The 14,167-nt window shown below is 41.3% G+C and overlaps 1 protein-coding gene across 2 annotated transcripts in view; it reads left to right on the forward strand.

Moving 5' to 3' along the window:
- The window catches only part of pak5 (p21 protein (Cdc42/Rac)-activated kinase 5), an 83,011-nt gene that overhangs the window by 59,253 nt on the left and 9,591 nt on the right, over nucleotides 1-14,167 (forward strand). For both annotated transcript variants that reach the window (XM_078275163.1, XM_078275164.1), the window contains 2 exons: nucleotides 7,330-8,169; nucleotides 13,792-14,013. In XM_078275163.1, coding sequence (XP_078131289.1) covers nucleotides 7,330-8,169; nucleotides 13,792-14,013 — 1,062 coding nt within the window. The remainder of the gene's footprint in view (nucleotides 1-7,329; nucleotides 8,170-13,791; nucleotides 14,014-14,167) is intronic.

Below are 14,167 nucleotides of genomic sequence, written 5' to 3' on the forward strand. Positions count from 1 at the left end.
AGTACAATGCTGGTAATATTCAATATTTTTTTCTTATTGCCAACAAATCCCATGTTAAGACCAAACAATACATTAATACTATTAAGTATTATTTGTGTAGCCAAAGCCTGATATATCAAATTGGCTTAGCTAATTTAATGTAAACTAATACGTTTATTAGCTAATTTCTCTGTACCATACAGCTTATTTGTTGTCCAAAAAGTGTTCAAACACATTAATGAGCTACACCTTTGCACTGGCCAACATGTTCATTCATTATCATAAACATGGGCACTTTAGTTTCCTGCCATAAATACTAGCGCACCAAATGTAGATTAATCCGCAGCAGAAAATAGTCCCCAAACCATTTACTCATGTTTGAGTAGTGATTGCTAAAAACTACAGTGCCCAGCTGTTTTAGGAAAATAATGAGCCTTTAAAAAAAATGAAACTATACATTTGTGAGCCATATTTAAAGATATATGTATGGGTATGTTTTCAGTAGGAACTAGTGGGCTTGGAGAAGACAGGGCAGTGAAGTCAGAAAATATTGAAAGATGGACTAATGCATTGTTGTTGTTTTTTTTTGTCCATTCACATGGAAATTGTCCTTGAATCAAATGCTCCAACAATCAACAGAATAACAAAAAAACAACATAAAAACATCTGTTAGGTCACCCTCCAGCACATCTGTCCCTTATCATGCTTTTTTTTTCATGGTATTTTCTTGTGATTTGTTGACAATAGGAAAAATATAAAATAAACACCAGTATAATCATTTGTTTATTTATTTATATGTCCCACCACTATCTTGATATGTGGTTAGAGCCTCCACTGAGATATTTCTGTCTGTGTTTGTGAAGAAAATTCTTGATTTCCATTTGGCTGTCGATACACTACAGCCCCATTCTAAAACCTGATTAGATTTAGGAGCAACACCCTGCTGATATTTACATATTTTATAATTTCATTTAAACTGTTATATATTAGAAGTATGAGTAATGTGTTGAAAAACATATTACTATATAAAATAATTTGAGAAAATGACTTCACTTAAATATATATTTTGAAAACATTGTGTTCAAAACAACAGCAATAACACTAGGCTTCCTCTTTTTAGTATTGTAGACTAGAAATAAACAGTAGTAGTGGATAGTGAAGCATAACTTACATTTCAGCTTAAGCAGTTAGTTGTTTTACCACTTCTATCCACTAGAGAGAGCTAGAGGATAAGAACACCTTAATCATGCTGCTTACCTGAATTGTGTGGGATTGTGTTTGCTTTATGTTCATGCATTGTTGTTAAAGATATGAATCCTTGTCTTATACAGTATCACCTACATCAAAGTGGAGGCTGATAAAGAACAGAGATGATACACCTAGCTGTTTTTATCACCCTGTGAATGCTGGATGTTTCATTTCACACAAACAGTGTCTTCCCTCTTTGTATATGCATCAGCTGTGGCAGTTGCTTTATTTGATCATTCATTAATCAGCACTGCATGTTTGGTCCTCAGCGAGACACTCAAAGGAGAGTCGTGAGTAGTCTTTTTGTCTGCTGTCTCAAGGGCTCTCTGATATCGTCTTTCTCAGATGGCTGTGAATAAGCTTCTGTTCACAAATTGGTCACTGATGCAGAATGACACACTTCAGGAGCAGCAGTGGCAGCAGTAGCAGTAGTAGTAGTAGTAGAGTTGGGTGCTGAGTGTGTTTGTGTGTGTGCATCAATACCCACGCGAGCTCGTTCTCTGCAGCATGAGTCGTGACAGAGAGATTAACAGAGTAGAGATGGTGACTGGGATTTGCCCCCTCAAAAAGCGGGAAGAGAGAGGGGGAATGGTGCGATGGGGATGGAGGAAGATAAATATTTCTGGTGTAAGACATGTATATATTAGAGCATGTCAGCAAACAGTCAAAAAACATAATTTCTATTTGGTCGTGTTCTGGCAGGACTGAGAGTTGAGAGTGGGTATGTTGAGTAGGCGATGTACTGCTGTGTGTGTGTGTGTGTGTGTGCGTGTGTGCGTGTGTGTGTGTGTGTGTGTGTGTGTGTGTCAAAGAAGTAGCAGAGAATATTCACATACTCAACATCACTGAATTGAAACGGGTAACGTTTCAAATCTTGTAAAGTTTCAGTCCAATAAATGTACTCCTATGAGTATGTGTTCATACACCAAATAACGTATTTTTTTCAAAACAGGACTACATGGTGTTGTAACACAAAAATCTCTATGTAAAAAAATCAAACAATCTTTTTAACAAAGCATATCACTGTCCAAGCGTTATCTTAAAAAATGTCAAAAAAAAGAGAGCAGTATTTAGTTTGACAGGTAATTGTATTTAACACTTTTTTTTTTTTAAGATTATTTTTGGGCATTTTCAGCCTTTATTTTTGACAGGACAGATGAAGACATGAAAGGGGAGAGAGAAGGGGAATGACATGCAGCAAAGGACCGCAGGTCGGAGTTGAACACGGGCCCGCTGCGTCGAGGAGTAAGCCTCTATATATGGGCTCCCGCTCTACCAACTGAGCTATCTGGGCGCCCTATGTAACACATTTTAAATGGTTTGCATAAGTTAAAGAGGCCAGTATATCTCACTTGCTTGTTGGATGGTCGAATAGCTTCAGACACCCCCTCTCCCCACACCTTGCAGATGTGGGTTTGGAGTGCCTGTTCTCTGACCATTTCATTGACTTTCCGAAACTGACAGTCCAACATTTACACCCTCTTCACGCTGTGATTGGTCAGCTGCTGTGTGGAGGTGAGAAAGGAGCCAGGGTAAATGCTTCCAGGAGAGTCTGAAAATACGTTATCCTTGTATTTAAACATGACAGCAGGCTTTTCAACCGATAAGGAAGGGTTTAGTTAAAACAGTTAAAAGTGTGAAATAGTTGTTAAATTTTTGGCAGATCCCTGACCAAAAAGCAGTTTGAGGACCAAAATCACATGAAACAGCAGTGCAGAGAAGCAGAGCCGCCACCGCTTCTCCTCCTCCTCCGGCCCCTCAGCTGTCCCGGGACCCTGCTGGCCAGTAGAGCGTAGCCTAGATACCAGGGTTCTAGCTAGGAGTCACAGGAAGGGCAAGCTCATTAATTATCTCTCCACCCTTCCTCCCTCCATCCTCCCATCACACCCTCCCTTCATTACCAGCAAGGTTAATCCCCCCTTATCTTCCAATGAGCCTCATTTTTCATGGCTCCCTTTCTACGACACTTCCTCCCTCCCTTCCCCCATCACCCCTTCTCCATCCTTTTCTGTATATGATTCCTCTTTCTCTTCCTTCAAAGCTGCTTTCAGTGTCCTCTTCTGCTTTTCTATTGCTAACTTTACATCACACCAACTAGTTTTTTTGTCACTCCTCCCACACATACTCTCTATTTCCTCTGCTCCTCTTCCATCTGTCATCTTCACATTTTCCTCTTTACTTTTCTTTCTTCATCTCCTCTCCTCTCCTCTCCTCTCCTGTGCTTACCTTGAACAGGCCGTAGTAAGTGGAGAGAGTAGATCTATTACAGCTTATCACTAAAAGACAGGCCAACGCCGCATGCCGGTGAAATATGGCTGCTGTCACAGCTTCTGCTGAACACGACCCGTGCACAGAGCTCACAGAGCTGTAAGGACAGGGGGAAGAGGGGACAGGAGAAAGGGGGTGGGTACGGAAGCTAGTATCAGCCCCCTAATTCTGAATTAATGGAAAGATTTTCAGGCTTGATGCCGACCGTTTGACAGTGATTTGGCACACAATTAACCTTGTCTCCCTCTCCCCTCTGCACTCTCATCACCTCCTCGGTTTCATTCGCCGCCTTGTTTTCTCCGGCTCTCTCTATCCCCTGTAACTGTCACGCTTCTTGACACAGTCTTATTGATTATGAACCAAATGGAGATGACAGTGTTTTATTAGATAACTGACACTCCCTACTGTTGTATGCCAATTGAATTAGCTTGGAATCACCGACATCCACGTAGCATAACATGATGTGACTTGGCCTCATTTTAGGTTTCACACAAAGCACGCCATTCACAAATTCATAGCTCAGGTCAGAGGACGTGTACGGATCATTCTCATGACAGTTCCAGCAGTAGTGTTTATTTTTAGCAGTTTTATTTGTGACAGTAATGTGACAGTAACAGTAATGTGACATGAACATTATTTTAGAGGAAAATGTAGCTTAACAACATGAAGAGCAGACCGGTGTGACTTTTTTCATGAGTGTATGACTTGTGTTTTTTTTATGTCAGCCCAGGCCTGCCTTATGCTCTGCAACATCTGTCCAAGGCATGATAGATTTCCACTGACCGACCTGTTCAAAAGACCATCCGTCTTGCAGCCACCGCCTCTCAACTAGACTTTACTCACTGCTTTTATAGGCCATTTCCCCTTGGGTTCCAGGTCACGGCACCAAACAGCCTATAGCTCTCAAACAGAGGAGAGCAACTGGAGTGTTAAAGAGGGAGAGGGGAGGTTTACCAAGTAATAAAATAGAAGGGAGAGATTATGTGCAAATGAAACAGCCTTAGTAATAATAAAGGCTTGTGCAGTGGCTTTATTTTAGTCAGAAACAACTGCACTCAGCTAGTAGGTACAAGTCAGAAATAAAAAGTTGTGTAAGATTGTTAAAGTTGTTAAAGTTAAAACAGGAAGAAAAATGTTAGTTACCATAGTATACCATACCCCCATGATTTATTTAAATTGCTATCGTGAGCATGTTCTGTATGACTTATTGTACGGCTAGTTTTTAGTATTCTTTTCACAGAGCAATAAGCCGCGTTCATGCCGTATTGTTTAAACCGTAATTACGGGCAAACTGTTGGCAGAATGTCATTAAAGGCAGTTACATCACAATAAAATACACTATTAACACTAATACAATTGATTCAGCTAATGTTATTGAAGCTATACCCTGTTGTTTGTATCTGTTGCACTTGGTAAAAAAATACATAATATAACAAAAGTAGCTTAGGCTGTTCGTAGTTATTATTATTATTATTATTATTATTATTATTATTATTTTAGCAGATATTCGGTCATAATTCAAAGTATTGGGCAAATTGAACATGGTGCTATATGGACAATCAGGAAATCACCAAAGTCATTAATATTTATCCTCCAGGGATCTCGAATATATGTACAAATATTTATGGCAGCAGAAGGCATGGCTGAAAATGTGAAACAATATGGAACCATCAGGCAGTAAGGGAGATTTGATTTAACTGAAGAGCCCTCAGTCAACAACACCTCTGTCAGAAATGTATTTTAGGGCAAAACTCAGACCTTCTTGTATGGGTAAAAAGAACAAGAAAGTGTCCTTAATAATAGGCAATAATACTTCTGCTGTGGTAGCTTGGTTGAGCCACAATCTCATAGATACATGAGATGAGAGGAAGGCAGTGTTTTTGCAGTGACAGTATGCATGTAGCTAAGTGAAGGCGTGTAGATGAATCCTTGTGTCAGCACAATGTTGCTGAGAGTTGATGATTATCCCAGCTTTTCTGAGACTGCCTCTGTGACATGGACAAACTACAGCGGAGACAAGTATGACAGTTATGTGACAGACAGCAAGGCATGAGCGCTGTCAAAGAACTTGCTGATGTAACATTCGTCGGGTCTAAGAGTGAGGTTCAGCAAACACCTTTGGAGGTAGAAAAGACTACCAAGTATACATGTGAATAATACAATGGCTTTACTATTGCCAGCTTTCTCAAAATTAAAATGAGGATTTTATCTCTAAAGTAAAAATAGAAAAGTATAATATGGTTAGTTTAGGTCATCATCACACCACATATCCTATCCCACTGTATCCAAAGTGCCTCACATTGTGATGAGTGTGTGCAGTACATTTCTAGCAATGGCTGCCACAGTGGGAATTAAACAGCTGTCCCTGTGGAACAGGCATGCTGGGTTACAGTTAGTCAGTTCAGCTTCATTGTACTCCATGAATGCTACAGCTTTAACAAGCCCATTCATTTTATGATATTCTAGGGAATATCATTTTTTGAATTTCAAGGGATTTCCGCAGGCGTGTGAAAGCCACATGAGTTAGCATTGACAGGTGGGTGGGTAATTTATGTGGATAAGGAGCTGAAAACTGACTGAGACCATAAAAACATCAAGGTGCACATACACAAGATGCCTAAATGCATGATGGGCACTTTCATGATGTACACCATTTTAATCCAGAATGGAAAGTAGTGATGTAAAAGCACACAAGGATTTGTGAAACAACTGGGATTGTGGTGGATTTTGCAAAATATAACAAAACTCATGGATAGATTTGATACGTGAGGGACTTAGAGGCTATAATCCAAGGACAGCATCACCAAAACACAGTCACATATACAAAAATAAAATTTTGCAGTTTTGTTTGATCATCACAAAAAGCTCTCAAATAGATTATGTAAGAATTATTCAAACAATAATCCCTACAGCTCAGCCTCCTCTCAGCACTCAGCAGCCACGCAACATGTTTCCATTGTTCTAATGCAGCTTTTCCTGTGATGTCCAAGTAGTAGAGACAGGTAGATAAAAACTGTGTCTCTCGTGATTTTCACTCTATGGTAATCCTCGCAGTCCACACCACAAAAACAGCATACGTGTCGTGCGTGCACATCATGCATGGGCACAGAGTGTTGTAGTTCAGCGAGTCCCACTGTAGCACCAGTTCTGACTCACAACACATCCGTGTAAAGGGCTTAACACAAGGTAGGAGGGGATAAGCAGCACCCCTGATGTTTAAGCTGCCTATGCTTTGAAGCAGATGTGAGCATGTGTGTGTTCAGTCTCTCTCTCCCTGTCACTTTGTGTGTGTGTGCGAGCGCATGCTGGTGTGCTCATGCAACTTACAAGCGCTAAACCAAATGTCACGACTATTAATGTATCCTGATCAGCCCACTGAAAATGAAGCTAATCTGTTGCGAGGGAAATGGGGCAGGAATTAGCTCCTTCAATCTTCCACTGGTTTCCTTTTAGCATCTGAGGTATCCCGCCATTTATCTCCATGCATTTTCAAGCTGCACCACAACTCGCAATAACTAGTGGTTGTGAAGACTGATGCCTGCACTTCTTTCAGATGACAAATACCGGTGTTCATTTATCGCAAGTGATGATTAATTTCATACTTGTCACCAAGCCCTGATACACATGAATTGAAATTCCAGCCTGAAAATTGACGTGTTTTTAGTTGAAGTTGATTAAACAGGAATTTCAATTCATCCCATTCAGCTTTCAGCCAGGAATGATTTACTGAAATTGAATGTACTGCAACCCAAAGTATCAGGGCTACTTTCATTAAACTCTCACGCAGCAGACTCTCTTGTATGTTAAGTGTAACTGTGTTTGTTCTTCTCGTAGACCATTGTTCGAGGGAACCGGCCGCCCAAAGATGCTTCCATCAATGGCCTGCTGGAGGATTTTGACAACATCTCAGTAACACGCTCCAACTCCCTGCGTAAAGAGAGTCCACCAGGACCCCACCAGGCTGGAAGCAGCTCCAAACCCTCCGGCAGTGGTCACCCCAACGCCCCAGAGGAGAATGGATTCAATCATTACTATTCCCGCTACTCCTGTGACCTAGACACCTCCAGCAGGGACTTCTCTCTTGATCCCAGCAAGCCAAGCTTCTCTATTGATGGGGACTGGGCAGTTGGGAGGCACTATCGATTCACCAAGCAGAATGGTCACTCGTACCCCATACGCAGCCCCTTCTACCCGGACGCCATGCCCCAAAAATCTGACTATGGCAAGCTTCCCCCGGACTACCACACCTACTTGGAGAGCAAAGGACGCTCAGCCGATGAGGTGGCCTCCACGGTGGGCAGTGGTGTGGGCTCCAGCGGCTACTATCGGGCGTCTGTGGGTGGCTCGTCCAGCCAGGACTACCGGGACACTTCAGTAGGCACGCCATCTCGTGCCTCGCTACACAGCGAGCAGATTAACTACCCAGACAGTGAGTGGAGCTATGGCGGCCTTCGGGACGAATACGAAAAGCGACCCAAGAGTTCCTATGTGACGCAGACCAGCCCCACGCCAGCTATAAGACAGAGATCTCGATCAGGCTCTGGACTGCAGGAGCCAAATGTCCCTTATGCAGCCAGCGGGGCTTTCAAGAATCCTCCACAGGCCCACCCATATAGCTCCTACACATACCCTCGCCTCTCGGAGAGTCTCACTAACTCACAGACCTTAACCAAGGTAACTTACACCAAAAGACAAAAACTATGCATTCTAGTAATTTCTTATAAAAATATGTTAATCTATGAAGATAATTGTGACAGGGACTTTGACAGTGTTTACTCTAAACTGCAGGGCTTATTGTATAAGCTACCAAATGGCTACAGTGGCTGTCCAGCACTCCTGACAAGCCTGTAGAAACATTTCAGAGAAAATTACACAAATATATCCCCACATTTAGTCCCACCTCCCATCCATCTGCAGTCTCTTTTAAATATTTAGTCCTCTTTCTTTCTCTCTCTCTCTCTCTCTCTCTCCCCCTATTTTTCTAGTTCTCTTTCATTCTCGCTCTACGGTATACATTTTTATTTGGGCCTTCCTGTCAGATGGTGTCAGCTGTTAATCTTCTCTTCCCTGAAGGAGGCAGGCACTGCCACATACAGAATTACCCGTCTTCAGAAGCCACTGTCTCTGCACACAGATCAATTAATGCTCACGCTGACCATCGACCAGAAAGCTCTGAATTACAGAAAGAGAACTAGACTAGACAAAGAGAGGCACAAAGGAATGTAGAGAACAAAGAAAGAAGTGAAAGGCAATGGCATGGCAGTAAGAGAGTGGGAAAGTAAATGAGAATACTAAAATCAGAGGAAGTCAAAGTAGACAAAAACTGTGTAATAATCTGCCACATTTAGATAGTAATTGTTTTTTTGTTTTTTTTTAGTAATTGAGTTTTATTATGATCAAATTATATAAAATCTAAAAGTACAAAAACCTCAAAGAAAAAGTGCAAAGAACAAATAGAGCATTATACAAAATTCTAAAATATAATTTCTAAAATATATTATTTTTTCTAAAATATAAAATATATGTTAAATACTGTAACAAACAAAGAGAGGCTTACATTGGAGTAACAGCTCTTAAGATCTTAAGATTTGTGCTGAACTCTTTTTATGAAGGCAAAAATTGCAACCCAAAAATATATACTGTGATTACAACCACAACAATGTATGATACTAGCTTGGTGCGTCAAAAGAACAACATTTTTTTGCTGTTACTATGGCAATTAAATATCTAATAGACAAACATTAGGTCAAGTTAAATGTGTTAGAATGGTTACAGTTACACAGCTGTGTGTCATCGGCATAGAAGTTGTGTTGTGTATGTAGAGAATAAAACTAGACACGGATATTAATCGTAACCATCACTACATCCTCGTATCATGGGTGCTCTTAACCAAAGATGTCACCAAAAAATAAACTAACAACAAATTCCGCAGATTAACACCTCAAAGATGATTAAAGGGCCAATTTTTAGGTTAGATTATACTCAGCGGATAGCCAGTAAAATATTATTGACATGAGAAAATAATGTACAGTAAATATAAAAGTACCGATTTGATTGTTGTTGTCCAGCAACTGCTGCTGTTAATGTCATGTTTCATAGCTTTTAGCTTCCCATTGTGTATGAAACACCTGCAGAGTAAATATGTTGGCACTGGGAGAGTGTGATGCAGCCTGTGATGTGCTCCAGTGGAGCAATGGGAGAGATACCCGAGAGATTCATCCACGCAGAGACTCAACAGACAAGAGCAAACAAATCTTCCATGCATTAGTGGCTGTGTAATGTAACCATATGTTTCCATTATTATTTTCCCGTGGTGCTTCTTTTATACTATATAATATTATTGTGCAGAACTGTGTTAGCTACTGTAAAATATACTAGAATAGGTTATATGGTGCAAGGCAAGCATGGGTAAGTCACAGAAACACTGGTCACTCTATAAGGTGTTCTCCATATAATTTCTTTATATATTCTTAATATCATTCTCTAAAGAATTCAGTGCCCCATTAGTCCCATTGTAGAGGTGTGTGTACCGTTATCACAACTCTCCAACATCCCTCCACCATCCCTCCTTAACACACAGTGAGACCAGTAACTGAGAGGAAGCTACGTTTGCTGATGTAGATCCCAGGGTGCCTTGATGAAAAACCATTTAACCTGCATGCTTCAGTAAATAACCACTTATAGAAAAACAGCCACAGAGAATGCAAGGGTAGCAGGATTGGCTTGATTTTTCTTACATATTGTTTCTTATTACCACTTTCAGAGTCGTTGTGCTTGAGGAGGCACATTTGCTTTCCTGGAAATGTACAGTATGTGAAGGGAATGTAAAAATTTAACAGGATGCAGCTTGTAAAATGATCCAAAAAGCCCAAAAATGCAAAAAGACATAAGTCCATCAGACTATATAAGGTGTATTGTTAATATTTGATGTTCTATGCAGTGTTTTGTCAAATCCTAAATCAAATTAAATATAGGCCATAGTGAAAAGTGGGCTGAGGAATCAATGCACCCTAATTTGTTTGGTGACATTTGGAGATTTTGCAGCAGTGGTATGAATAAAAAGAAAAAACAAGGAGTCATCTGGCAGCTTAAGAATTACTATTCTTCTCGGCTCATGGACCTTGTAACAAACCTGCCCCTCTCTATCTCCTCTCTCATTCTCTTCCTTTTCTTCTCTTTCCCTCATTCAGCCCACTCACACCACTGAAGTAAATCCTTCTTTTTGCCTGCTGTTGGGAGCCGGTGGGGATGTAACAGTAGACAGCACGGAGACTTGGCCACACACAGAGGCACAGGCACACACAGACACACAGACGCACGCACACACACGCACGCGCATGCATGCACGTGCACACATACACACACACACACACACACACACACACACACACACACACACTCTCTCTCTCTCTCTCTGTCTTCCTTCCTCTCTCTTTCGTCCCACTCTCTCTGTGTTTTGTGGCGAGCACGAGCTCAGTGCAGCAGCTCTCGGTGACAAATTGATGTTGCAGCACTTTCCCTTTCTGCAGCCTTAGCATAAAACTGGCCAAACGATGTTCCACCGCGGAATTCAATTTCACAGTTGAGTTAGGTTGTTGATTACCCTGCCAAACTCAGATTAATGCGCGTTTAACCAACATGGATCAGGAGACCTCTGGCTGACAGCCAGCCAGCGGTGCCGGCCAACGATAGGGGGGCGTGAGACTGGGCCGTCCCAGCAGCAGCACCCCCCTCCCCCTCAACACCTGCCTGAGAGTGATTGATTAAAAGAGTTCACACCATGTAATTATACACCATCCCAACACATCAGGACTACTCCTCCTGCCCTGTGTGTGTGTGTGTGTGTGTGTGTGTGTGTGTGTGTGTGTGTGTGTGTGTGTGTGTGTGTGTGTGTCTGTGTAAGTGTAAAGAGGAAGAGTGATAGGCACAGAGAAAGAAACAAATAAAAGAGAAGGAGTTTTTTTTAATTATCCTCTCAGTCATGCTGGTTGAAGAACATTTTTGGGAGGTGTGGTAAAGGTAATTTAATTTAATCTCTGCAGGGTGGAGGCAGCTTGATCCACCTCTGTCTGTTTATTCTGAATAGTCCACCCTGCACTATTGCTATTTAGCAATTACACTATCATCTTTTTTGTCGTTGGAAGTTACATTTAAACACGGTAACATACTTTCTCTATATGCATGTTGAAGCCCTTTCATTCCTCTGCTAGCGTTAATGTGACTGACTGTTTAGCAGCTGAACATGCCAAATTGATTTCATCACTTCAACCAAGCCAAATTGATATTTTTTACATGACTTTTCTCTGGCAATCCATAATACTCTACATTACACATTAGACATGCCAATAATGATTGAATACCACCAACATTTCCCACTATTTACTCTTTTTATTAGCTATAAACTGACATAGTATGACATAGTACATAGATATAATAAGGTTTGAGTGTGTAGGTCAGGCCTATTATGAGTCAGACCAGTTCAGCTGAGTCATACAACTGAGCTTTTAATAGTTCTCTCGGAGTTAAGCTCTGTATTTTCTGTGTGTGTGTGTGTGTGTGTGTGTGTGTGTGTGTGTGTGTGTGTGTGTGTGTGTGTGTGTGTGTGTGTGTGTGTGTACAAGTGTTCTTCATGCTCCAGCACTGCTTTAAAGGAGTCTCTAACAGTGAAAAGAACGCTAGTTTTCTATAGTTTTTATTAATGCCTTTGCCCGGGTCCGATTTTTCCCGCAAAGTCACAAAATGATTCATGGCAGGTAGATGGCGCTACAGTCACACATTCTGCTGGGTCACAGATTTCTTAGTAACACTGGAAAAGCCTGTGCAGCAAGGTAAAGGGTAAGGCAGGAAATTTCTTTATATAGGCCTAATTTTATTTTACTTTTATTTTAGAAGTTATCTGTTGTAGTTATGGCTGATACTGGGGCAGGACCATCACAGAATAAAAGGAAATTAAATGAACTAAAAGCTAAAAGGTAAAGACCGACAATGGGCGAAACCTGAGTCAATCTCGGTCAGGCTTTTAACAGATGGAGACAATCATGGGATTATAAATGATTCAAAACCGACCCCGAATTGGCCCTTGGGTGTGTAATATGTCTATTTCATTCATAAAATAACTTAACAATGCGCGATGTGGTTGTAGTCAGTAGCCTACATTAAATTACGTCTCCCTTCCATGTAGCGCCCGGTTTTTATTCCTGTTTGTGTTGGCCTACTATTTTCTTTTCCCTTGTCCCCTTGTACTTGTGTAAAGCGTCTTTGGGTTTCATGAAATGCGCTATATTAATCTAAGTTATTACTACGTTGGTTGCTACAACAAACTCTTAATGCTTTGGTTCATGACACAGTGACACCGTTACCTGGTTTAGCTCACGATACATCCAAAGTAGGCTAAGTTACCGTATACAACACTTGAAATGCAACGATGCATCTGTAACTTATTCTCTTATTGTAAATGAATGATTTTCTGTCCGAGCAAAACATTCATCGCAACTATATGGTTAGCGGTAACGCTAACTCTTACAGTAATCTACAGTGAGCAATAAAGCACCGTAAAGAAAAGACTTTCACAACACTACCGCTTTTGTCCAAAGCGGCCGCTAGAATCAACACAAACTGAAAGTTACAAATAGCCACTTTAAGGAAGAGGTGTGTCCCAGATCCGGATGCTCCCTGGGCTCCTGGTTGATGAATGGAGTAGTTGAGGAGCATTGTGGGGTGCTAATGATAAAATATGATCCCTGTCCTGTGGACTAAATGTCCTCTATTAGGTCTGTCAAGAGCTAATGTACCTGCAGACATCCCTGGAAGTAGAGCTGGTATTTTACTGTGGACAGTGTGTGTGTGTGTGTGTGTGTGTGTGTGTGTGTGTGGCCACGCATTTACATGCCAATGCATACAGTATACACAAGTTCAGAGCCTGTGTAAGTGGACAGTGTTGTTTCTTGGGGGTGGCAGTAACTCAGTCAGTCGAGACTGACCGCAGGGTCGCCGGTTCAAGTCCCTGCACGGACCAAGTATGGCAGCCTCCTCGGTACTGCCAAACCCTCAACTGCTCGGGCCGCTCATCCTGTGAGGCGGCCCCCTCCCTAATATAATATATAATATAATATAGCATGTGTACTGTATAGGTCCACAGTGAAAAAAAACATACTACAACATATGTGAAAAAAACATTGACAGTGAATAAAAATATAATCTATATAATATATCTAATAAAGTTTACATTCTTCTTCTTCTGAAATTGGTGAATCAAACACCAATCAAATAACCTTGTCCTTGTGCTCTCTCTTCTAGGGTGACTACGAGCGTCCTGCACGGGACGGCAGTCCTCAGGTTACCGGTGGTGACACCTATCCCCGAGGGCCTCTTAAGCAACCTCAGAGCCACATCAAGCCGCCTGGCTACCCGCCGGCACACCTGCCGGCACACCTGCCCTACCCTCCTGTCTTTCACCATTACAAACCTTCACCCTACCACCATCCCCCCTCCCAGCCCAGCCCACCGTACACCCCTCAGGTACAGGATGTTCATTATGTTCACTTATATATTTTATATATATAATAAATCAAACATTTGAGAGACACTCCTATCAGGCTTTTTAAGGCTGATACACTTATAATCATTTTAATGTAATTTGAATGGGATTACTCCATATTAAAACTGGTTTTCT

This window comes from Sander vitreus, chromosome 18 (genome assembly GCF_031162955.1).
Source record: "Sander vitreus isolate 19-12246 chromosome 18, sanVit1, whole genome shotgun sequence".
NCBI classification, from domain to species: domain Eukaryota; kingdom Metazoa; phylum Chordata; class Actinopteri; order Perciformes; family Percidae; genus Sander; species Sander vitreus.